The sequence below is a fragment of the Lissotriton helveticus genome, chromosome 3_1, assembly GCF_964261635.1.
Source record: "Lissotriton helveticus chromosome 3_1, aLisHel1.1, whole genome shotgun sequence".
NCBI classification, from domain to species: Eukaryota; Metazoa; Chordata; class Amphibia; order Caudata; family Salamandridae; genus Lissotriton; species Lissotriton helveticus.
The window spans coordinates 541,787,895-541,814,318 of NC_136061.1; the positions used below are offsets into that span (position 1 = coordinate 541,787,895).

General features: G+C 47.8%; 1 protein-coding gene across 1 annotated transcript in view; it reads right to left on the bottom strand.

Annotated features, from left to right (window-relative positions):
* Positions 1-1,431: 1,431 nt before the first annotated feature.
* Positions 1,432-26,424, bottom strand: part of PGAP1 (post-GPI attachment to proteins inositol deacylase 1) — an 896,430-nt gene continuing 871,437 nt past the window's right edge. The window contains exon 27 of the mRNA XM_078680427.1: positions 1,432-3,856. Coding sequence (XP_078536553.1) covers positions 3,718-3,856 — 139 coding nt within the window. The 3' untranslated portion in view covers positions 1,432-3,717. The remainder of the gene's footprint in view (positions 3,857-26,424) is intronic.

Consider the following 26,424-nt stretch of genomic DNA (forward strand, 5'->3'; position numbering starts at 1 on the left):
GAGGTCGACGGTCTCCGATCCGAATCCAGGCCTGGATCCTCGTGGGCCCTCCGGCACCAGAGTCGCTGGCATCGAAGGACCAGGGGCCCCAGCCGAGTCTGTGGTGCCCGAAGGCGCGCCTGAGGAGTCGGGCTGCCCAAAAATGCTGTGAAGCGCTTCGTAAAAAGCTCGAAGCTGGGCAAGCGATACTCCGGGAAAGGGAAGGCAGCGCGGAGCTATCCCAGGAGCAGGCTCTGAAGATAGAGCAGGAGAGTGACGCTGCTCTGGGTCCTGCGTCACGTCAGCCGACAGACAGGGAGAAGGCTTCTTACTGGAGGAGTGTGAAGACTTTGAGGACGAGAGGAGGTGGCTCCGCCACCGGTGCGAAGACCTTCCTATTGACCGGGATCTAGAACAACGTGGAGCGGACTGCCGGGTTTCAAAGAGCTTTCAGGACCGCTCCCGCAAAGACTTCGGACTCATGGCCCGGTAGTCGGGGCACGACTTCTAAGTAGACACTGCAACATCATCCCGGCAACCACGACGCTAGACGGGGAGTCGACCAACGCCACCTACCGTCGCACAGGGGTACTGCTATGAAAAAATTCTCTGGATCCAGTCTGACGCCTGGGGGTGATTCTAAAGGTAAGGAATCTATAACTACAGTCTCTTCCAGTTTATGCTGAAAAATAATGTTTCAATAATTATCTGCTCCAAAGTGAACAACTTAATTGGCAAGAACAATGACCAACTCAACTTTCCAGTGTACTGTAATTTAACATTAAATGTATGCTTCATGCGTTTCAGGATTGAAAAAATGATCTGATAATTGAGTTTCTAAAATGTAGATTTTGACAGACAACACAAAGGCTCTTATTAAAAATTGGCTGGACTTCACAGCAGAGACACTGGAGTGACGGAATTAAATATACAAGCAGGTTGCTTTGGCCATTATGCATGTCTTCCCCAGACACGAGGAACAAGTGCTTGCACCCAGATTTTTGGGGTGTTTTAACGTGATGTTTTTTACCATTCCAGTGAAAAAACGACATAGATTTTTGGCCTGCTCTGAGCAAGCATATGCGGGACTGGTGGTGGTGGGAAGTAGAAAGGGGTTAGCTGGCGCAGTGGTTCAAGGCACTCTTGCGCCTATCAGAGGCGATCTTTGCTTGCTTCCCACCAGACTGCTCTAGAGGGTGGGAGGGGGCCGGCAGTTTTGCTGCTATAAGCATCTATACTACAGCAATTCTCCCAGACTGGTGTCTTCGGGCACAGAATTATCTGGTCCAAAGTTTACGAACCTGATAATTCTGGACCTTGACAAAAATGTTAATTTCCATGATTATCTTAGTTACAATTGCGGGTAAAAAAACATAACTCGTAATGAGGGCCAAAGTTTTCTTCATGTTTTTTCAATAACGGACACCAACAAATGCAACATAAACAAACATGTACTCAAGAAATGTTTATTAAAAGATAAACTGATCAAATGGATTGGATACACAAGTTCAGTAGATACACATGTAGCACGGTTTGATTGTACGGCCCAAAGTAAACATACTATTTTGCCATTAATCATAGTTGGGAAGCCACAAACATCATAACCAAAATTCACTGTGTTTTGGCCTATAAAGAGCTTTGTTCTTTTAGGTGTGCCGATGTCTTAATAGGACATCATCTCCTGGGGCCTTTTACAAGTCCCATTCTTACTAATGAATGTGTGTCGGCACCCAGACGGACATGCACTGTGCTGCTGTAACGCCAGTAACGTTGTTTTCAATCCTTTTACCTCATTCTGGATGCTACCTCTGTGGCTGGAGTACTGAAAAAGGTTTGACCAGGTCTACCTTAAGTGAACAATGGGCCACAATTCAAGGATTGCGGCAACTGGTGCGTGATTAACAGGGAGTAAGCCGTGTGCGACCTGACTTGTTAAGGTCTGGGCATTAGCAAATTCAGTCTGTTGATAATCTGAAAATTCCTGCAATGTGCTATTGCAGTGTCCTCGCTTTGAGTCATTGGAGGGTTTGGCAACTACGTGTTTGCCACTAAAGTTTTTTTTTGGTAGATATATCAGCCAAGTGGCTGAGCGAAATAGGGATCCTCAGGTATGGCTCCCCCATTGGCATGGTGTCAACCACAGGTTAGTGCTTAAACTTTAATCTTTCTTTATTCCAAAAGTGCCTTGAACCAAAAATATCTACTGGTATATTTCCCTTCAGACTTTCTTTCCAAATCCAAGCTCCGAGGAACAAGCACTGCTGTGCTCTTGGGTGTCCTTTGTGAAATAGGCATCTATTTGACAACATCCGCAAAGATGGGGCGGTCTCATCCACTGCCACCCTTGTGGACTGTTAGGTAGAGTTTGACTTTTTTACTTTCTTCATTCAGTTAATTGGTGAACATGTTAATTGCTGTGGCTCATACTTCACTTGGTAGTAAGCCTGTACCTTGATTCAGGGATGGTAGACGTGGTATATCCAGGTCCTCAGAGGAAGCAGAGGAGTCTCCACTATGACCGTCTTCATGTACTGTTTCTTTGGCAGTTCAGACCCCATGATAAAGTACAGACTTCAGATGGGGATGATTAAGAACTAGATACCAGTGCCAATATATCATATTTGGTACAAAAGGATTAAACTGGTGGGGAGGACCACTAAATACGTTTGATGTGATTTTTCACCTTCGATTATTATTAGAAGTATGTGTAACCTGTCGAGTACCAACGGCTTGGATGTGGTCTCAATCAGAAAGGAGTGGGACTAGAAAGTGGTCCACTGAGGTATAGCTTTGCTTACTTACCAACTGTCTCCATTACCATCCAATCCGTTATCCGTCTCACCACCCGTCTCACCACCAACCACAGTACAGTGGTAATCACAGTTGGTTAATACACGTGGATACTGGTAGCAGGCATTGTTGAAGTGGAGATCAGTTATGGCTCCATAAAGGCGAAGGAGGCACCAGAAGGAGGTGACAGTATAGAATGATGCTGGTGATACGGAAGGAGAGAGCCTGCACCTCCCATCGCTCACACGCCTCAATTACTAAGTTATGCTTGAAGGAAGAATGACTAACGCGTAATGTCCAGAATACAATCAAAGCATGCCCATTGGAAATTGACATATGAAATGACCCTATGGTTTAATGTTAACCGTTGTCACTTCTTTTTTTGCACCTTAAAAAATAGACTCTGAGGAAGTGATACTTTTTATAAAAAATAAACAATGCCATTGGATTACGTTGTCGTTTCACTGAGCAGCGGTATCAATTCCAGCATTTGACAATACTTCAGTTCCATTACAAGTGGTAATCTGATGTCACATGAATTCATTACCAACGGTGGTCAATTCGGAAATTGTGGTGGAAATAGCGGTCCAGTGTAAAACTAAACGTATTTTAATGTGAACGTTGTAAGAAACAGGAAACACTAAAAGTGAAAAGAAACCATCCCACCACCGCAAATTGTATGCCAAATTCCTAGCTTTACCATATATAGCTCGACCTGAAAAAAAATCATAAAAACAATTAGCTATGTTTTCAGGTATCCAAATATTGAACAAACTCCATGGCATCTTCCTGTATTTGAATCTGCCACTATTCGTCCACATGTGACTACCACTGACACATCTCAGATACTTGTAGCAGCTGTAATAATGCACATCAAATGCTGGTCTGATTGTCAGGAGAGGGCTAAAGCAGCACCACTTATAAAAACATATCTGAAGTGCAAAAGAACTATACGAAACAACACAGTGCATGGACAAGGAGCGACACTGTAACAAAGTAAGACACTCGGTATAAATGCATTGGTCCAAAGGCCACTATCAGAATTGTCAAAGGGAGCGGAAGCCGTGCGGCCATCTTCAACAGTTTACTGTGAAAAGAAAAAAAACGTAATTATTGTCAGATATGCAAGATATAAAACAAGGTACATTCACTGCTATAAAACGCTAATGCCTGCACTTAAACACGAGATGTTTCATTCATTCTCGCTTCAAGATCTGCAGTTCTCAATGGACAGTTGGACACTGAAACACGTGAAATTATTTCCATATGTTGACCAGTAAGTAACCGAATTATTCTCTTTTTGAAGTAATAACTATCACACATTCAATTAAGCACTGCAACGAAACATACAGAAAACGTTAGACGTGGTAACACAACGCAAAGCAAAACTAACCACAGTGATTAATATCAAACGCTGACAAAGCCAAACAGCGTGACTTATGGATAATGCACACCACACATACACTGACACCAGCTTAGAATTTTATAAGGTGTGCTCGCTATAGACATTGTAGATAATTAAAAACGACCACCACAAAGCAGCACTCGTTTGGTCCCGTTAGCTACAACAGCAAGTAATGCCCATCAAACAACATTAGTAGAAAAATATTGACACCCATCATGTAACATGCATAGCCCTGATAGGAAGCAGCAATAGCAACACCACAAGAAACGATGGCCTTTCCAAGGGATGGCAGAGGCCAGCTGCACACTCTGAAAGGGTTGTAGGAGACATAACTGCCTTTTCAAGTACAGAACAATGTGAATAACAGTGACAGCTCTGGCTGTGCAGCGGTGTACGGACATTGGCTACATTTTCCAATGCAATAAGCAGTACATATACAGTCTAGGAGAGCCACAAATAACAGATCACTCATCTCAATGAGATGATCCCTGTTAGTGCACTGAGTGGTGTACTGTGCTCACACAGCATAAGTGCACTAGGCCTGGACAGGGCTCACCTCACTATGAAATTGTGTTTTGTGCTTTATTTTTGCGCATGTTGTTTGATGTGTGCATAACTGCCACACAGCCTCTGTTCCGGGTAGCTTCAGATAAACAACCTGGAACCATTTTTGCTGGATCCAAGAAATATGTTGTGCCACAGAAGCATCTTCCTAGAGCATGACACATCTTACTGATGTTAAAATAGGGAGGGAGTAGGTAAATTTAATAGGGACTTATTGTACAGTGACCACAACCATTTATGAACTTGTATAACGTTCACCATCACAAACAAACCCAAGTTTGAGTCACTAGAATGGGAGAACCAAATGGGAGCCTAACAAGGAGTATTTCCTAGATTGTCTTCCAAAATGTTCCTTGTCTCCAGTTTGCTGCTAGGTACACAGTCCCACTTGGACCAGTCTCCTCGAAAGAACCTGCCTGTCCAAGGAACGCGCAAGGAGTAGCATGAGTGACGAGGAGCTGAAAAGAGCTTGCATGCTTGAAAAAGATTGCCTGGTGGTAGAACTGTCCTGTGAAACCTGAGTGATGTGGGCTATGAACATCCCGAGACCAAATGGAGTACCTGCCTAAGAAGCCTAGTAAGGATGGAAGAAAAGGCTGGGTTCATAGAAAGCAGTCTTAAGCACATCCAAATAAACCTGAGATTATGAACATCATACTCCTAATACACTGCCATCCCCAACGGTTACAAGATCTAGAGAAAGGACCGTCAGCACCGACCAGGAGGAGGACTCGCCATTGCACACAAGACCCCCCTCCGTCTCTCCACATACAGTACCAGTAACCCCCAATCCAACACAGAACACCTCCACTTCCAGACAAGCCCCAGGATCACGCTACGCAGCACCCTCATCTACAGACCGCCAGGACCTCGCACTCACCATGCAACCACCAGAACCGAGCTCGCCGCACCCCATGCCATCACCTCCATGATCTACTTTCTACTCGGGGACCTGAACTTCCACCTCAACAACGGCAACGACCCCGACTCCACCTCTCTCCTCGACAAACAAGGACTGAAGCAGCTTGTCAACACGCCCACTTACAAATTGCTCACACCTTCGACGCTATCTTCGCGGGAGGAACAAACATCCACTTCAGCCACACCACCATGCCCCTCTGGACTGACCATCACTGCATCCACTTCACCTTCAACACCACCACTGCACCCAAACCCGCCCTGCGCCCGCCACGACGGAACTGGAGAAAGGTCACAGAGGGGCATCTCAACACAACCATCCGTCAAAACACCCCCATCGCCACGAGCGACACCAACCAGGGAATTTCACCGCTGGGTCTCCTGCTGCGCCGACAAGCTTGCACCCCTCCGCCCCACCAAACAACGCCCTCTAAAAGCCGCTTGGTTCACCACAGAACTTCAAGAAGCCAGACGCTCCTGCAGACTCCTAGAGAAAACCTGGTCAAACCTGAAAACCACAGAAGCATGGAACAACCACAAGAGTGCCCTGAAAGAATACCACCAGCGCATAAGAGACACCAAACGGACAAAGTCCAGACCAACGTGACCAACGCCAAGGAACTGTTCAACGTCATAAAGCAGTTTGCAAAACCCACCTGCGAAGTCACGGACGTCACACCTTCCCAGGAACTCTGCAACAAGCTCAGCTCCTACTTCCATCTGAAGATTAAGGCCCTTTATGACAACTTAAGCGAACCAACGACGAACAGCACCCCCTACCCACTGCCGCCGATAAGCCTACCATCACGTCCTGGAATCCCGCCACCGTCAAACTCATCACTGCGACTATGAAGAAAACCTACTCAGGAGACTCAACGGACCCCTGCCCACTGCACGTGTTCCACAGGGCCACCGCCGTCATCGCACCCGAACTAGGATGCACCATCAACGCCTCCCTCAGATCAGGCTTCGGCCCAGAAGACTGGAAACGGGTGGAGGTAAAACCTCTCCTCAAAAAACCAACGGCCGACCCAACGGACCTGAAAAACTACCGGCCCATCTATCTCTATATCTCTCTCTCTCTAGAGAGAGACTCGTAAATGCCCAGTAGACCGCCTTCATTGAAGACTACTCCATCCTGTATTCCGCGGCAACCATAGCACCGAGACCGCCATCCTCACTGCCACCGTCGACATCCGCATGCTACTGGATCAGGGACACACCATGGCCCTCAATTTTCTAGACCTCTCCGCAGCTTTCAACACCATCTAACATCGCACGCTCACAGCCAGGCTTCACGGCGCGGGAATACAAGGAGCAGCCCTAGACTGGATCCAATCCTTCCTCTCCGGCAGAACCCAGAGGATCCGACTCCCTTCCTTCCTCTACAAACCCACGGAAATCAACTGCTGAGCACCCCAGGGATCATCACTCAGCCCCACGCAACATCGACATGGCCCCCTTCGACGCCATTGTCAGACAGCATGGGCTCAGCATCGTATCCTATGCCAATGACACCCAGCTCATCCTCTCGCTCACGAAGAATGCCGAAGACAACAGACTATGCTTCCAGGAAGGAATGGAGAACGTGGCAGCCTGCCTGAAGCTAAACTCAGAGAAAACCAAGTCCTCATCCACGGACCCTGCACCTCCGCCTGGGACAACACCTGGTGGCCCTCCGCCCTCAGGAGCCCACCAACCCCACAGACCACGCTCGGAACCTCGGCATCATTCTTGACTTCTCCCTCTCCATGAACCGCCAGATCAACGCCGTTGCCTCCACTAGTTTCAACTGCCTTCGCATCCTCCGTGAGACCTTCAAATGGATCCCCCACAACTGCAGAAGGATTGACATCCACGCACTCAGAACCAGAAGACTTGACTACGGCAACGCCCTCTGCGCCAAAATCATCAAAACTCTTCTACACAAACTCCAAACCATCCAGAACGCCGCAGCCAGACTCGTCCTCGGGACACAGTGCCGCGAGCACATGACCCAACACCTAAGAGGTCTCCACTGGCTCACTGTCGAGAAGAGGATCACCTTCAAACTCCTCACCCACGCCTACAAATCCCTCAATAATATCAGACCCAAATACCTAAACAATAGATTATCTTTCCACGTACCCAAGAGTAACCTCTGCTCTGCCGAACTTGCCCAGGCAGAGGTCCCCGCATCCGCAGAAACTGAACAAGCGGGAGAGCTTTCTCCTACATCGCAGCCAAAACCTGGAACGAGCTCCCTGTGAACATCTGATGCTCCCCAACCCTGCACACTTTCAGGAAGGACCCAAGACCTGGCTTTTCGACTGATCCGGAGCCGCTGCCCCTGTGCCTTGAGACCCTCATGGATGAGAAGCGCGTTTTATAAACCCCCTGATTGATTGATTGACTCTCTGTCTTGAGCCTGAAGACCGTTCGAATCAAGACAAGCAGGTTGAGTCTGCATTAAGCCACAACCATAGCAGGCTTCTGGCTGGAAACTCCCTTATAGCATGCGCTTGGTCCCTGAGGCTTTGGATTGCCCACACAAAGGTTCAATCTCACCTTGATCATTAGCACTCTGTGGGTTGAAATGCTGTTTGACACTTTTACTGGATAGTCAATGCAATAGAACCAGAAATGACTGGGGAATACCAGTGAGAAATTCATGGACGTTTAACCAGGTTTTCATACTAGACCACCTTGCTCATGGAAACAAAGATTAAGGGATTTATGAAATCTTAACTGATTATCTGCTCTGTAATCCTTCAAAGTCTACTCTTGTTTGCTCAGTTCCATCAGACATTTTGATGATCTGATTAAATATATGGAGAACCTACCTAAATGACTTGTTGATCCGCTTTAAGAACATTTGAGGAATCAATTCTAAAACAAATCTTATTGGTCTCTGTCTCTAAACATAAGCTACAACACAAGTGGACAATATTAATTTGTTTACTGTAGTCTTCTACAGATGGGAGACATGTCTTAAACCAACAGCAGTGGATTGTCCCGGGTGTCGTTTTCCTGATGCTTATATATTGTTATTTTCTTGCCGATTACTTGGAACATACTAGAATTTTAGCCTAATAACTCAAATCTAGGGTCAACCCAGTAGAATAAAAAGCGACTTACCTTCAGAAATGATCTTTCCGGTGGATAATCTATCTAACTGCAGTTTCTTCACCTGTTGAATAATCTCCAGCTTGACACTGGATCTAGAAACGTCAAAGCTCTCGAAGATGGTGGGGGAATTAAGTCCGCATTAGCACTAAACTGATGTACGCCAATATCAAAGAGTCCATATAGCCCTCACCCAAGCGTATAAATGTCAGTTTCCATCCGTTTTTTTTTTAATGTTGACCGGGCGAGCAACATCAATTAGATACAGCGCAGAGCAACCACTTACTAAGACCTTATTAATTTTCCCTAAGTAACCATCTATCAATGGGGAGGCAGGCGGGATTGAATCAGCAGGTAGATGGAGTCTCAATTAAAATATGGGGAAAGGAGATCCACCCTGAGGGGCAATGAAAGTGGGGAACATAGTGAAAGGTGCAGGACTGCGTACCACCCTCTTCTCCACCAAACTGGCGCTACGACAATGACTTGGGCCCAGTCTTGGTGAGTCTTCCTTGGAACTCGAAAAAACATGGGTATGAGGAGAAATGCGTAGTGAAGCAGAACGCTGCACCTCAACTGAAGTGCATGTCCTAAGCAGTGGTAGAAGTGGGCGGGAATGGAAGGGCACGGCGTGCCCAATCTTCTACAAATTATTTCAGTCCGTTCCCCTACTTCTTACTTTCCACAAAGCATCCCGGGACGGCAAGAATAGTCCTACTTAAAACGATAAAAAAAACATTTTCCCGATTCCAGGGGCTGCTCGCACTTCTCTGTTGAACTACAGAGGCTGCAGCAGCCCCTCCCTGAGCTCACACGGACCAAGGGCAGGCCCATTGTCATTCCGATTGAGGCCAATTATCCCCTTTCGAATGACAATGGCCTGCCCTTTGTGTTAAACAGGGGTTCCCATTCTGTGCGCCGCGCGGCACCCTGGTCCGCCTTTAAAACTAAACAGGGGCGCCATGAACAGATGCTGTAATTATTAATCATGTACTTCCTCTAAGTCAAAGTCTCGAGTAAACTTTTAGCTCAAATTTAAGTTCACTTAAGCCCGGGCGTGCTGATGCCAACGAATGCATCAGTGTGAAAGGCTGTTTGAACTCTGAAGCAGAAGCTGCAGCACATTCGTAAGGAGTATTTCACTGCAAAATATACGTTATGTTTTTTACCACGCAATATGAAACAAATTGCCTTGAATAGACACCAATAGAAAGTAGGTTGCATCACTCACACGCATAGATTACTGATGCTGTTTGTTAGTCATTTTAACTCCAGCTGCACTAAAATTCCTGATTTTTGTTGATGGCTGAGTAAAGGTGTTTCTGTCTGAAGTCAGCAGAGGGCTTTGTCTTACAGGAGCCAATCCAGCTACTAAATGTTGCATGCAGGCCTCGTGGGCAAAGGGGGGCGTTTGGAAGGCTGGGATGGGGGTGGATGGGAGATTCCAGCAAACATTCAGCATGTATTACTAATTTGGGGTGTTATGCACATACCACCAGAGATGGTATCAATGTTTAATTTGGTAGATGTGCATGTTGAGGGGGATTTGGGTATTATAAACAGCACAAAAGAACAGACACTTCCCTGTTAAGCTCATAATTGTCCCAGGGATTGTATATGAACAGCAGGGTCTGGAGCTGTGTAGTGGACTGGACAGAAGGCTGTTTGCCAAAACGAATTTCAGCTGGTGTGAAATTTAACAGCATTGGGCCAGCGAGCCTAAAGCTACAGCTCTTGAGGTGGATGCTAGTAACTCTGAGTGGGCAGTCTGTACAGCAGTCTCACAGAACTGAGTTACTTCTTGGCACTATGTGAACTTTGCTGTGGTTTTTTTAGCTTTTAAAAATTGCTTTGTTCGGAGCCAATGGAATTAAACATCCCGTAAAGTAAATAGATTTTTGAGAGGCAAATGCTTTTTTGCTCAGTCTCTTACCCTCTCTTCTGAGAGTGCCAAGTTTTGTCACTTTTGCTTTTGTGCACTTCACACAGACCACCGAGTACTGAACCACATCTGACTGATTTAGATGACTAGTGACCTGTGTCCAAATTATGGAGTGTGATCTTTTTCTTACAACATAACATTTCATCATTACTAACATAATGCTATTTTGGGATCTTTAGTGCCCTTGAGGCATTGCACAAAGGTGTCATGTTGTGTCTTGGCTCTGCCCAGTGGAGTGTTCGTCCATTGGCTTTTTGGGTAGATTTGTTCATGTTCACTCGAGTGCTTACATTGAACTGGATGACAAATAATTTGCTAACTATACTACTCTACATTCACTCTACTGCTGCTGGCATGCATTGGCACATTAAAGCAATCTTGCTAAAGGTGTAAATGAGAAATCTTTAAGTCGTCCCCCATCCATCACCTGTTCCACTTGGCTCCCTGGAATGATCTCCTCTAGAGGCAATTTTTTAAAACAAAAGATAGTTAAAAAAATTCCATATGCAGACCTCAGATTATTGTTTCTGGCTTACTTAGTAAATTCAAGTGTTTCATTAAACAGCTGTCATATTTTTAATGTGTTACATCTATGATTATAATATCTTCATCTGCTTCATCCAAATTATTTTCAAGGTGAAAAATGGAAATAGCCCCAAATCTGGGCTGACATCCCTTAGCCCACAAAAAAAGTAAAATAATGGGGAGCCATGGCCAATGGCCAATAGGTCAAGGGAGCCGTAGGTCAAAAAAGTTTGGGAACCACTGCCTTTAGCATATCAAGTGCCAGTGAGATCGGAGTTGGTGATTACAGAGGGCTTTCCCCAGAGCACTGTGGGGAACTTGACACCTTGTGTAATTTGTCAATGTTGTACATGGAGTGAACTGGGCAGGAGCAGTGACCAGACAGAAGAGGCAACAGGAAAGGAGAGGTACTAGGGCAGGAGAGGTGACCGGGCAGGAGAAGTAACAGGCAGGAGAAGTAACAGGGCAGGAGAAGTGACAGGCAGGAGAAGTGACGGGGCAGGAGAAGTGAAGGGGCAGGAACGGTTATTAGGCATGGGCAGGAGCGGTAACCAGCAGTAGCAGTGAACAGATAGGTGCAGTGAACAGATAAGAGCAGTGACGGGGCAGGAGAAGTGATGGGATAGGAGAAGTGATGGGGCTGGAGCAGTGATCAGGCAGGAGTGCTGACCGGACAGGAGCAGTGAACGGGCGGTGACAGGGCAGGAAAAGTGAGGGGGTAGAAAATGTGACGAGGCAGGAAAAGTGATGGGCTAGGAGCAGTGACGGGGCAGGAGAGGCAACAGGAAAGGAGAGGTGACTGGGCAGGAGAGGTGATGGGGCAGGAGAGGTGATGGGGCAGGAGAGGTGATGGGGCAGGAGAGGTGACGGGCAGGAGAAGTGACGAAGCATTAGAAGTAATGGGGCAGGAGCAATGATAGATAGGCTTGAGCAGGAGTGGTAACCGAGCAGGAGCAGTGAATGGGGCAGGAGCAGTGAACGGGGCAGGAGCAGTGAACGGGGCAGGAAAAGTGACGGACAGGAGAAGTGACGGGACAGGAGAAGTGACGGGACAGGAGAAGTGACGGGACAGGAAAGTGATGGGACAGGAGAAGTGATGGGACAGGAGAAGTGATGGGACAGGAGAAGTGATGGGACAGGAGAAGTGACGGGACAGGAGAAGTGACGGGACAGGAGAAGTGACGGCACAGGAGAAGTGACTGTGTACAGGAGGAGCCCTGTATTCATGACCTCAATGTTTGAGACGAAAAAATAATCATGGATTTCTGAACAATGAGAGTAAAAACATTAAGGTAACATGTTGTTCCGGCTTATATTTCACACGCTTTGCATAAACTTGTATTCCTTATGAGTGTTTGCTTTTTCCTGAATTAAACTTCAAATAAACATGTGTATCCATTGTTTTAATTAAATAACGTTATAAGCTGTAACTGGTCAGTGAAATGCTAAACGTACTAAAAATGTGTACGTTTTGCTATTTCTAGCCACACCCCTGACTCCGCCCACTGATTCAATCTTCGGTTATTCCCGCCCCCTGATTCTCCACCCACAGTTCCCCTACTTTTTTTTTCCCACTTCGACCACTGGTCCTAAGGCTCCCCTCAATGGACACTGGAGGGTGAAGATCTGCTAACAGTGGGCCTTTTCTGAGGCGGCAATCAAATCCACCTGAGGTGTGGCCAGCAGGGTGGAGATATCCAGGACTACTTTTGGATGAAGACACCACTCGTGACAGGCAAGATAAAGCCAGCTCAGGTTGTTATTTACGACATTCAGATACCCCCTCCAGGTGACTAGCTGTCAACCAGAACCCTTGATGGTGTGCCCAAGACCAGAGTCTTAATGCTTCCTGGCAAAGGAGTTGACACCCTACTCTCCATTGGTGGTTTAAATACCACATGGTGGTCGTTAAGTCCTTCAAGATCTGGACAGACTCACTGCGAAAGAAGGAGAAGGCGTTCAGAGCCAGCTGAATTGCCAGCATCTCTAGCAGGGTGATACGAAGCATGTGCTCTTCTGGAGACCAGACAGCCCTAATTGCCAGATACACCATTTTGGACTCCTAACCCTAGAGTGAAGGCATAATTCACTACTGTGGCCATGGCTGAAGTGGTTGAGGGGTAGAAGAATATCCTTCAGAAATGTTTCTGCTGAATCCCCCACCACACCAGATCTACCGCAGGTAACAGGGAGATAACTGTGGTGTCACACAGGTCTCCTCCATGCTGGAACCAATGCTTGAAGAGGCACCACCGCAAAGTCCTCATGTGCCAACGCATGTGCGTGACCAGGAGAATACGTGCGCCTTCTGCTAGGATGGAACCATCGCCTTGATGTCTTGGACCCTCCTCAAAGGGGAAAGGCATGGAAAAGGATAGTGTCCAGAAATGCTCCTATAAACAAAAAGTGTTGGTAGGGCTGAAGGTGAGAATTAGACTTGCTGATCTAAAAAACCCTGGTCAAATAGCAGAGCTGTTGTCAACTTCAGATGGCACATCACGTCCTTTAGAGATTGTGCTTTGCTCAGCCAGTCATCCTGGTAGGAGAAAACTGGGATCCACGACCGTCTGAGGTGTGCCACAACCACCACCTTGGTGAAAGCCCTAGGTGGCGATGTCAGGACGAGCAGCAAAATGACAAATTGGAAACGATTGGAGCCGACGACAAAGTGCAAGTACCTTGAATTAGATCACCGGTTCAGAAAATGAAAGTACATGTCATCGCCAGAAGTTACCCTGCAAACAGCAGACAGAAAATAGAACCATCACCAGGGGAGCGACCTGGCAGTGTGATGGTGGCAGCACTACCTGCCTCGATCCTGTGTACTGACCTATAATGCAGTATAAACTGCTCGGACTGGTGCTGAGCTGTAATGTAGGCAAACCTCATTATTAATTTGAGATCTCCTAGCTCAGCAATTGTAAGTCTGTGGTTGAGAACATATATATATGCCACACAGATGGGGCCCCACACAGCTGACCCTTGCCACCCACTGCTCCCTTAATCCAACTTGCGAAGCTGGCGGGTTGCCATAGGATCTTTGGCCGGATACCCATTTTGCACCTGCTCGAGAAACGTTTTATATGTTTGTGCTCTATTTTTCTTTTGCAAGGTTTTATTGTTCGTCCCATAGTGCCTTGCCCCGGTCCACACCCACTGGCCTCCGCCAGTGCCCACGGAGGGCAGCCCCTGTTCACAGGGCACTCGCGCATGTGAGACACTGTCATGTATCAGTCATGATGAACATTAACATCACTACATGCAATGCTCAGCCCTACTGCGCTCTTTGCGCAAGATCATGCCACTCCTCCCCGCACAAGCTCGAGCGTTAATAGTCAGGTGCACTATTCTTAGTCGCCTTGACTACTGTAACGCACTGTTACTTGAGTCTCCAGTTGTGCTGCTGGATCGACTCAAAAGAGTTCAGTCGGCCGCCGCCAAGCTAGCTCTTGGCTGGACCAGGAGGTCCTCTGCCACAGCGGCTTTAGCCGAGCTGCACTGGCTCCCTTTAAAGCAGCGAGTGGCCTTCAAAGCCCTTTGCCTTGTTTTTAAGGCTTTGCACGGAGTCGGTCCCAGACCTTTGCAAGCCATGTTTTCCTGGTACACCCCCACCAGAACTCTCCGCTCTGCCTCAGCCTGCCTTGTCACAGTACCTAGATTCAACAAGGTCAGGACTGGGGGTAGATCCTTCAGAGTCGCAGCTGCAAAACTGTGGAACAGTCTGCCCCTTGACATCCGCCAAATATCGCAACTCCTTCCCTTCCGAAAACATATCAAAACCTGGCTTTTCCCTAAATCCTAATCACTTGCTACTCGCTCTCAGTCTCCTCACTTAAGGAGTTTTCTCCAGCGCCAGGATACCTGCAAGGTGACAGCCGCGCTATATAAATGTTTTAAATAATAATAAATAAATTTAAATAATAATGTGAGGGGCATGCATATGCCCTCACCGCTCTGCAGTGTATTCTTACCTGAAGCGCAGAAACACCCATATAGCTTTGTTGCAAAAGATGCATCTCACGCTAACTGAAGCTAATTGGCTTAGACGCCGCTGGAGGGGATGGGTGTTAGCCACAACTTATTCTTAATATGCACACGGTTTTTATGATATGGGTTAGATCAGGTACCCCTCTAGGTGACAGACAAACTAGTTATAAACATGGAGGTACAATATGTCTTGATTCAGGGTCATCTTAATGGTGGCCAGATACTGCTAGGGGTAATCTACGATCCCAACACAGACCCGCGACTACATCTCCACAGACTATCTAATACTCTGGCTGGATGGTGTAACATCCTGCGGCTACTGGGAGGTGACTATAATTCTGTCTTACACACAACACTCAACCGCTCATTTCCTCCACGTTCCCGTACAGCAACCACTGCAAAAGCGCAAGTGCTGAACTGGCTACGACATTGGGACTTAGTCGACATATGGCGTGTCCTCATTCCCGAAACACGCGTCTACTCATTCTACTCCCCGCTGCATGACCTACAAGTCCGAATGGACCGAATAGTGGGGATGAACAGCCTTCTCCCCATGGTCCAATCGATAGAATATCTTGGTCGCACACACTCTGACCAAAAACCTCAGTTTATGTGCCTCTCAGGGAGCCAGATGTACCGGTCACGCCCACATGGCATCTGCAGCCAGTAGCGTTGGAATATCCGGTGTTCAGGGATAGGTTGATTGAGTGGGATGCCTTCAAATTGACCATAAGGAGGCAAATTTGGGAATCACATGGAATATCCGCAAACAGCTGGAGGGCAGTATCACCCGCATTGAAGACTCGCTCATGATGCTCGAGACATAATCATTGACACACCGGAACGGGCTCGGCGTCTGCCTATGGCTCGTTCTGGACACGCTTCACTGCTGTAGTGCCTGCGATGCCTTAAATACACTGCACTCTCGGCCCACACTTGCACCACTTCAGATCGAGCGGGATGGTTACTGGGGTGGCTGATACACCAGGAGCAGCCCCGGAGTCCTTTCCTCTCACTGTGCTCTCACCCTGATCAGCTTCTCCACACTCAGCATGAAATTCATGCGGAGCTTATACAACATTATTCCTCCCTATCAGTGGTGGCTGCTGACATATGAAAGTGGTGCAGTGTAAAATGTCATACTGCACCGTAGCGAGCGAACCTGAAAACCCTAGAAAATTATGAAAAAAGCGTGGACAAATGGTGCATTTTCAAGCAAATTTGAAAAATCAAGAAGGTTAATAAAGCAATTGTGAAAGTGCAGCTATTACATTAATAAAGAGATGTCATATAACATAGGTAGCTGTGTGTCATGGCCATTTCAGGGATTGAGACTACAATTGCAAATTTGGTGTTAGGATTACCATATTGCGGTGTCATGCTCAATTTATTGAACTATAATAACTTCATGAACCACAATATAATAGCTTCATGAACTACACATTCTATTAAAAATTGCAGTTTTGATTTCGGCTTTGCTGTTTAAGGCTCCTTATTAAAATTCCTTTATTTTTTTAATCCCCATGCCTGTCCCAACAGAAAGACAGATCGTAACCTGTAATTTACCGGCCTGCACTGTAACCCCCGATCGTTGCCTAGTCCATTTCAGAATCCAGATAGAACCCAGTAGCAACCCATGTCACCCCTACACCTCAAGAAATACCATCCATTCCCCTTGCCAGCCCCGATCAAAACTCCAAACAAAAATGTATGTATCGTTGTGTAATGACCAGTCTGGTGTTCATGTACAGCACTCTAATACATTCCGGTTAAGTTCGCTCTATATAAAAACCCTTTGGCTTCGCTTAGGCCCAAATGTATTTAGACATATCGTCAATGCGGGCGGGTGCCTGTCGAGTGTCGACATGAAATAGAGCTTCCTGCATGCTCGGCAGGACCTGACCTGTACAATATTAATAATTACAATAGGTGTCACGGCCCACGGGATTGATTCGATGGTGAGAGACAATACGTGGGGACATGTGTATCGACACTGAAGTGTTATAAAATGTACTCCCAGCCCGCATGTATCGTTGTCTGATCATAATGACTGGTGTTCATGTACAGCACTCCAATACGTTTCTGTTTAGTTTGCGCTATATAACAAGCATTGGCATTGCCAATAGGTCTCGCTTGGGGACCTTATAAGTATTTAGTTTTGCAGCACAATATCCGATTATGCAACAAGGATATTGTGCTGCAAAACTAAATACTTATAAGGTCCCACAAGCGAGACCTATTGGCAATGCCAATGCTTGTTATCTCCTGCGCGCGCCGCCAGCCCGGCGAAGAAACTTGTGTTTGCAAACGCTCCATCAAAGCGGGTCTCCGAGGATCAGGTGGGTAACAGAATAAGCAGCAGGCAGGGGCGCGCTGCCAGCCAGCGCAGGCCTTGGCAGATGGGATGACATTACTGTCTTAAGTGTTGAATAGGCTGCTTCTTAATTACAGGGAACATGGCGTTCATACCCTTACAGGCTAAGCTCCCCCGCGCTCTGGTCTACCTTGTTGTCAAAGCCTGCCTGGTGACTCTGAATCTGCACTCTGAATCTGCACTCTGCACTCTGAATCTGCACTCTGCACTCTGAATCTGCACTCTGCACTCTGAATCTGCATTCTGCACTCTGAATCTGCACTCTGCACTCTGAATCTGCACTCTGAATCTGCACTCTGAATCTGCACTCTGAATCTGCACTCTGAATCTGCACTCTGCACTCTGAATCTGCACTCTGAATCTGCACTCTGCACTCTGCACTCTGAATCTGCACTCTGAATCTGCACTCTGAATCGGCACTCTGCACTCTGAATCTGCACTCTGAATCTGCACTGTGCACTCTGAATCTGCACTGTGCACTCTGAATCTGCACTCTGAATCTGCACTGTGCACTCTGAATCTGCACTCTGAATCTGCACTCTGCACTCTGAATCTGCACTCTGCACTCTGAATCTGCACTCTGAATCTGCACTCTGAATCTGCACTCTGCACTCTGAATCTGCACTCTGAATCTGCACTCTGCACTCTGAATCTGCACTCTGCACTCTGAATCTGCACTCTGAATCTGCACTCTGAATCTGCACTCTGCACTCTGAATCTGCACTCTCAATTTGCACTCTGCACTCTGAATCTGCACTCTGAATCTGCACTCTGAATCTGCACTCTGAATCTGCACTCTGCACTCTGAATCTGCACTCTGAATCTGCACTCTGAATCTGCACTCTGCACTCTGAATCTGCACTCTGAATCTGCACTCTGCACTCTGAATCTGCACTCTGAATCTGCACTCTGCACTCTGAACCTGCACTCTGCACTCTGAATCTGCACTCTGAATCTGCACTCTGCACTCTGAATCTGCACTCTGCACTCTGAATCTGCACTCTCAATTTGCACTCTGCACTCTGAATCTGCACTCTGAATCTGCACTCTGAATCTGCACTCTGCACTCTGAATCTGCACTCTGAATCTGCACTCTGCACTCTGAATCTGCACTCTGCACTCTGAATCTGCACTCTGAATCTGCACTCTGCACTCTGAATCTGCACTCTGCACTCTGAATCTGCACTCTGAATCTGCACTCTGAATCTGCACTCTGCACTCTGAATCTGCACTCTGCACTCTGAATCTGCACTCTGAATCTGCACTCTGAATCTGCACTCTGAATCTGCACTCTGCACTCTGAATCTGCACTCTGCACTCTGAATCTGCACTCTGCACTCTGAATCTGCACTCTGCACTCTGAATCTGCACTCTGAATCTACCCTCTGCACTCTGCACTCTGAATCTGCACTCTGCACTCTGAATCTGCACCTGCACTCTGCACTCTGAATCTGCACTCTGCACTCTGAATCTGCACTCTGAATCTGCACTCTGAATCTGCACTCTGCACTCTGAATCTGCACTCTGCACTCTGAATCTGCACTCTGCACTCTGAATCTGCACTCTGCACTCTGCACTCTGAATCTGCACTCTGAATCTGCACTCTGCACTCTGAATCTGCACTCTGCACTCTGAATCTGCACTCTGAATCTAACAACGTGTTCAAATGGCACAGTCACCACGCAGGGGTATTCGAGGATTTAGTGAAGTGCACGCACAGTTCTGCTTGTGTAAATCCACCTTTCGACTGTTTAAACAACAAACGTAACTAGTGCTCATGAAAAGCGCTCCTGCACCTTCGGGTCGAGTTCGCCTATATAAATCTGCAAAAAACAACAAAGTAAAATCTGACGTGGTGACTGGTAGTTAAAACTGCAGACTTGGAATGTGCTGAAATAGTGTACACGTTGTCTGTTGTTTCCAAAGAAAATACGGGGGGGGGGGGAGAGAAATGCACGTCTCGGAGGGCGCATTCCTTTGAAGTGTCTGATGCAATTATGCGAGGCAGGTTGGTTAGGAAGCAAATGGCATGGGAGGGAGGCTGAGGCTTTGATGTGGGAGTGAAGTGAATAATTAGGGGAGGAGAACTGGCAGGCTGATAGGCGGAAGGCTCAGGCAAGCTCGTGCACGAAGGAGCTTGCTGTCACGTGGTTCACGTGAACGTAAACAAAACGCCAGCTGAAAGCCCTTAGTTTCACTAGGATTTTGCCGACATGAATTCGATCCTATCCATTCCTGCGGAATGGGACAGGCTCGACCTAAAAACCCGTTGGCTTCGCTTAGGCCCAAATGCATTTATAGACATACCCTCAATGCGGGCAGGTGCCTGTCGAGTGTCGACATGAAATAGAGCTTCCTGCATGCTCGGCTAGACCTGAGTGACCTGTACGATAATAATTACAGCAAGCGTCACATGACTGATTTGATGGTGAGAGACAATGCATGGGGACATGTGTACCGACACTGAAGTGTTAATGTACTCCCAGGAGAGGGCTGACCCGGTTGAGGCAAAGTTTACACTACAACAGACTGACTGACTTGTCTCGTCTAGATGATCTTCAGTTTGTGATTGTTTTGGTGAAATCATCAATCAAATCAAGCAAGCAGTAGGTGATCAGAGTACGAGCAGTCACTGAACACGAGGCTTGTGTGGCGCAGTCTACTGTACTGCGACGACATCACGGTCGTCATCATTACGTACAAATGGCCAATCACTGTCTGCGTGGCTTCACATAATCCACAGTCATTGGTCATAGTTTCCTAAGTGCCACCCACGAGCGGCACCCAATGCCTCTCAGGACTGACTGCGCGGTGAACACCCGATGCCTCTAAGACAGACAATCCAGATGCTGCTCCAGCAGCACCAGGATTGTCTTGAGCAGGGATATTACCCGCGCATTAGGAGACTGGGGGGGGGGGCTGCGGCATGAAGCAACCCTCGCTCTCAAATGTGCAGGCTAGAGTGGGCATGTTCGGGCTGGTTGAAAAAATTACCAGCCCAAAACTGAACATGCGCACTAAAACTCTTGCTGCTGCGCTACTAGACCACTGTTGTCGGTCAATGAAACCCTGCAGTGCTGCCCCACCCCCTTCACCCCTTCAGCATTCTGACTGCCTCTGGCGCGGCCCGGCAACCGGCCGGCCCGAATTCGAGTCAGTATTAAAAACGTAAGAAGTAGAACGAAGTGTAATAACGAGGAAGAAAGAATCTGCACTCTGCACTCTGAATCTGCACTCTGCACTTTGAATCTGCACTCTGCACTCTGAATCTGCACTCTGAATCTGCACTCTGCACTCTGAAACTGCACTCTGCACTCTGAATCTGCACTCTGCACTCTGAATCTGCACTCTGAATCTGCACTCTGCACTCTGAATCTGCACTCTGCACTCTGAATCTGCACTCTGAATCTGCACTCTGCACTCTGAATCTGCACTCTGCACTCTGAATCTGCACTCTGAATCTGCACTCTGAATCTGCACTCTGCACTCTGAATCTGCACTCTGCACTCTGAATCTGCACTCTGAATCTGCACTCTGAATCTGCACTCTGCACTCTGAATCGGCACTCTGAATCGGCACTCTGAATCGGCACTCTGCACTCTGAATCTGCACTCTGAATCTGCACTGTGCACTCTGAATCTGCACTCTGCACTCTGAATCTGCACTCTGCACTCTGAATCTGCACTCTGCACTCTGAATCTGCACTCTGAATCTGCACTCTGCACTCTGAATCTGCACTCTGAATCTGCACTCTGCACTCTGAATCTGCACTCTGAATCTGCACTCTGCACTCTGAATCTGCACTCTGAATCTGCACTCTGAATCTGCACTCTGCACTCTGAATCTGCACTCTGAATCTGCACTCTGCACTCTGAATCTGCACTCTGCACTCTGAATCTGCACTCTGAATCTGCACTCTGAATCTGCACTCTGCACTCTGCACTCTGAATCTGCACTCTCAATCTGCACTCTCAATTTGCACTCTGCACTCTGAATCTGCACTCTGAATCTGCACTCTGAATCTGCACTCTGAATCTGCACTCTGAATCTGCACTCTGAATCTGCACTCTGCACTCTGAATCTGCACTCTGAATCTGCACTCTGCACTCTGAATCTGCACTCTGAATCTGCACTCTGAATCTGCACTCTGAATCTGCACTCTGCACTCTGAATCTGCACTCTGAATCTGCACTCTGCACTCTGAATCTGCACTCTGAATCTGCACTCTGAATCTGCACTCTGCACTCTGAATCTGCACTCTGCACTCTGAATCTGCACTCTGCACTCTGAATCTGCACTCTGCACTCTGAATCTGCACTCTGCACTCTGAATCTGCACTCTGAATCTGCACTCTGAATCTGCACTCTGAATCTGCACTCTGCACTCTGAATCTGCACTCTGCACTCTGAATCTGCACTCTGAATCTGCACTCTGAATCTGCACTCTGCACTCTGAATCTGCACTCTGCACTCTGAATCTGCACTCTGCACTCTGAATCTGCACTCTGAATCTACACTCTGCACTCTGAATCTGCACTCTGCACTCTGAATCTGCACTCTGAATCTGCACTCTGCACTCTGAATCTGCACTCTGAATCTGCACTCTGCACTCTGAATCTGCACTCTGAATCTGCACTCTGAATCTGCACTCTGCACTCTGAATCTGCACTCTGCACTCTGAATCTGCACTCTGAATCTGCACTCTGAATCTGCACTCTGAATCTGCACTCTGCACTCTGAATCTGCACTCTGCACTCTGAATCTGCACTCTGAATCTGCACTCTGAATCTGCACTCTGCACTCTGAATCTGCACTCTGAATCTAACAACGTGTTCAAATGGCACAGTCACCACGCAGGGGTATTCGAGGATTTAGTGAAGTGCACGCACAGTTCTGCTTGTGTAAATCCACCTTTCGACTGTTTAAACAACAAACGTAACTAGTGCTCATGAAAAGCGCTCCTGCACCTTCGGGTCGAGTTCGCCTATATAAATCTGCAAAAAACAACAAAGTAAAATCTGACGTGGTGACTGGTAGTTAAAACTGCAGACTTGGAATGTGCTGAAATAGTGTACACGTTGTCTGTTGTTTCCAAAGAAAATACGGGGGGGGGGGGAAGAGAAATGCACGTCTCGGAGGGCGTATTCCTTTGAAGTGTCTGGCAGGCTGGTTAGGAAGCAAATGGCATGGGAGGGAGGCTGAGGCTTTGATGTGGGAGTGAAGTGAATAATTAGGGGAGGAGAACTGGCAGGCTGATAGGCGGAAGGCTCAGGCAAGCTCGTGCACGAAGGAGCTTGCTGTCACGTGGTTCACGTGAACGTAAACAAAACGCCAGCTGAAAGCCCTTAGTTTCACTAGGATTTTGCCGACATGAATTCGATCCTATCCATTCCTGCGGAATGGGACAGGCTCGACCTAAAAACCCGTTGGCTTCGCTTAGGCCCAAATGCATTTATAGACATACCCTCAATGCGGGCAGGTGCCTGTCGAGTGTCGACATGAAATAGAGCTTCCTGCATGCTCGGCTAGACCTGAGTGACCTGTACGATAATAATTACAGCAAGCGTCACATGACTGATTTGATGGTGAGAGACAATGCATGGGGACATGTGTACCGACACTGAAGTGTTAATGTACTCCCAGGAGAGGGCTGACCCGGTTGAGGCAAAGTTTACACTACAACAGACTGACTGACTTGTCTCGTCTAGTTGATCTTCAGTTTGCGATTGTTTTGGTGAAATCATCGATCAAATCAAGCAAGCAGTAGGTGACCAGAGTGCGAGCAGTCACTGAACACGAGGCTTGTGTGGCGCAGTCTACTGTACTGCGACGACATCACGGTCGTCATCATTACGTACAAATGGCCAATCACTGTCTGCGTGGCTTCACATAATCCACAGTCATTGGTCATAGTTTCCTAAGTGCCACCCACGAGCGGCACCCAATGCCTCTCAGGACTGACTGCGCGGTGAACACCCGATGCCTCTAAGACAGACAATCCAGATGCTGCTCCAGCAGCACCAGGATTGTCTTGAGCAGGGATATTACCCGCGCATTAGGAGACTGGGGGGGGGGGGCTGCGGCATGAAGCAACCCTCGCTCTCAAATGTGCAGGCTAGAGTGGGCATGTTCGGGCTGGTTGAAAAAATTACCAGCCCAAAACTGAACATGCGCACTAAAACTATTGCTGCTGCGCTGCTAGACCACTGTTGTCGGTCAATGAAACCCTGCAGTGCTGCCCCACCCCCTTCACCCCTTCAGCATTCTGACTGCCTCTGGCGCGGCCCGGCAACCGGCCGGCCCGAATTCGAGTCAGTATTAAAAACGTAAGAAGTAGAACGAAGTGTAATAACGAGGAAGAAATAATGTGGCCATGTGGAATTAGTGGGGCAACGCCCCAGCACCCCAATGGATGCACTGCCACTGCTCCCTATATCAATTGACCCTGGAGGTGGGAGACAACCGTCTGAATGCTTTCTTTAACGCAGTAAGACTCCGTCCTCATCCGGAGGGGGGGGGGGTGGGGGGGAGAGCTCGAAGAACCAATAACACAATTAGAGGTACGTTAGTCATTAGAGCTCTAGCAAAGGGTAAGGCCCCGGTGCCAGATGGCCTCCCAGCCGAATTCTATAAAGCATATACTTCAACATTTACCCCCCCCCCCCCGCCTACACACCTTGTGCAATGTGGCATACACTGTGGCCAGCCCCCGCATCATTAAGTGAAGCCCTGCTCATCTACCTGCCTGTCGCCCTGGTCTCCTATCGTCCCTTAGCGCTGCTAAACACAGATTACAAAATACTGGCTACGGTATTGGCCGACCGGTTGGCCCCCCCTATTCCTTCCATGGTACACTGAAATCAGAACGGGTTTATCCCGGCATGCAAAACTGCTTTAAATCTGTGATTTTTTTTCGTGTTTCCAGATACTCAACTATTAGGTGGCCGCACTCCAGGTGCCTGATCCTTGAGTTGGAAAAGGCTTTTGATTCTCTGGAGTGGGAATTCCTTTTTATGGCGTTACCCCGCTAGAGCATCGGGGATCGCTTCCTGGGCATGGTTAGGCATACCTCTCGGATCCCATTGCCATATGTAGAGGCACAAGGCAAGGATGCCCGCTCTCCCCACTGCTCTTCTCTCTGGCGGTGGAGCCGCTGGCTGCTGCGTTCCGAGCAATTATCTTCTTCTATACCTCCGAGATGTTCAGATGAACTCTGCTGTACTCTCTCAGACGCTCAGTGACTTTGCTGACCTCTTGGGCCAAGTCATGCCTGTTTTCTTTGAATGCAGATTGCCCTGACTCTAACTACATTCTTAACGACACACCCGTTATGTGGCAGCCCTCCGTGTTTAGGTACCTGGGAGTCAGGATTTATTATCAACCAGCAGACCTGCTAGAGGGCAACCTCGGAACAGCCATGACATCAATCCGGTCCCAGATGGTATTCTGGCACTGACTTCCGTTATCAGTCATAGGACAAATTGTGCTTCTAAAAATGGTTGTTTTACCCCTTCTATTGTACTACTTTGCCCACTTGCCCATCTACATTGTACCCCCCTTTTTTTGTAAATTTGGAAGTGCCATGAGGGAAGTCATATGGAACAAGAATTGTTGCCTTGTAGCTCTAACTAAATCATATCTATATGTCGATCAGGGCAGACAGGCAGTCCCCACCATGGAGTAGTATTATCTCGCTTCACAAATATAGTGGGTGGCTAGATGGATGGTGGGGAGGCAGCTAGCTGACACTGACACTCATTTGCCGGTCTGGGTTCTTTCAGGGCTGCTCAGGCTGTTCCACCCATGTGCTCGTGAGACGCCGCCGGATTCATTGCTGCTGGAGGATGCATATTGCTATCAGTATGGACCTGTATGCGCTAGCAGAGCCACTGTTGGGCACACTGAGAGGCCACATAACCACCGCTTATGCAGAACTCGCTGCCTGGCAGACAGCAGGAATAGAGACCTTGGGTGATCTCTACTGGGATGGCACTCTTTTATAAGGTGATGATGGCTGAGGAGGGTCTGTCACCGGGTCAATTCTTACTTTATGTCTCCCTGATTAAGGCACTAGGTGATAAATGGGGAGAGATGTCGGAAGAGTGCCAAGCACATTTGACAGTCCAACAAGACACCTCACAAAATGGTTTGCAGCCTCCCTCTGCTTCTTCACAGCGGTGACGCTCCTACCATTGAGGCAGCGTTGGTACATGGACCTGGCCCGCCCATGCACAGACAGGGAATGGCTGCAATCCTGGAGTGCCCCATCCAAGTCCCCCAAAATGCTTGCTTCCTCCTGATCCAATATCACATCACGCAAAGGGCATACCTCAGCCTGGCCAAAGTAAATACTTCCACAGTGAAGATGCTGCCTGCCCCAGATGCAACTCACTAAATGCTGTTCTTCTGCACAAGTTGTGTGGCCATGCTGTGAGCAACTGGATCTACAAAAGCAGCATCGAGTAATGGCTCCAAGGAGGGAGGAGAGGACTGTAGTGCCCCTGTTAGAACATTAGTTTTTGCCTAAAAAAAAAAAGGTAAAGAGTGCTCCAATGCCTTTGTAGCTTTCCTTATCACTGAGTGAAAAGATGCAACAACCAGTATTAGGTCCTGAAGGAGAATCCAGTTCTAATTTGGAAGAGGTATCCAAACCACTGGCTAAAGTAAGGCCAGCAATTTGCATCGCCAGGTCAGTGGGACTCTGGTCTCAACCGGTCTGATATATCCTAACTGGATCTATGTCTGCTCTAATTCGCTCCATAACACAGAGTCATTTCCTGGCAGGATCCTTCTTCTTCCAGTAATCCGAGACTCCCTTATAGACTGACCATCATAA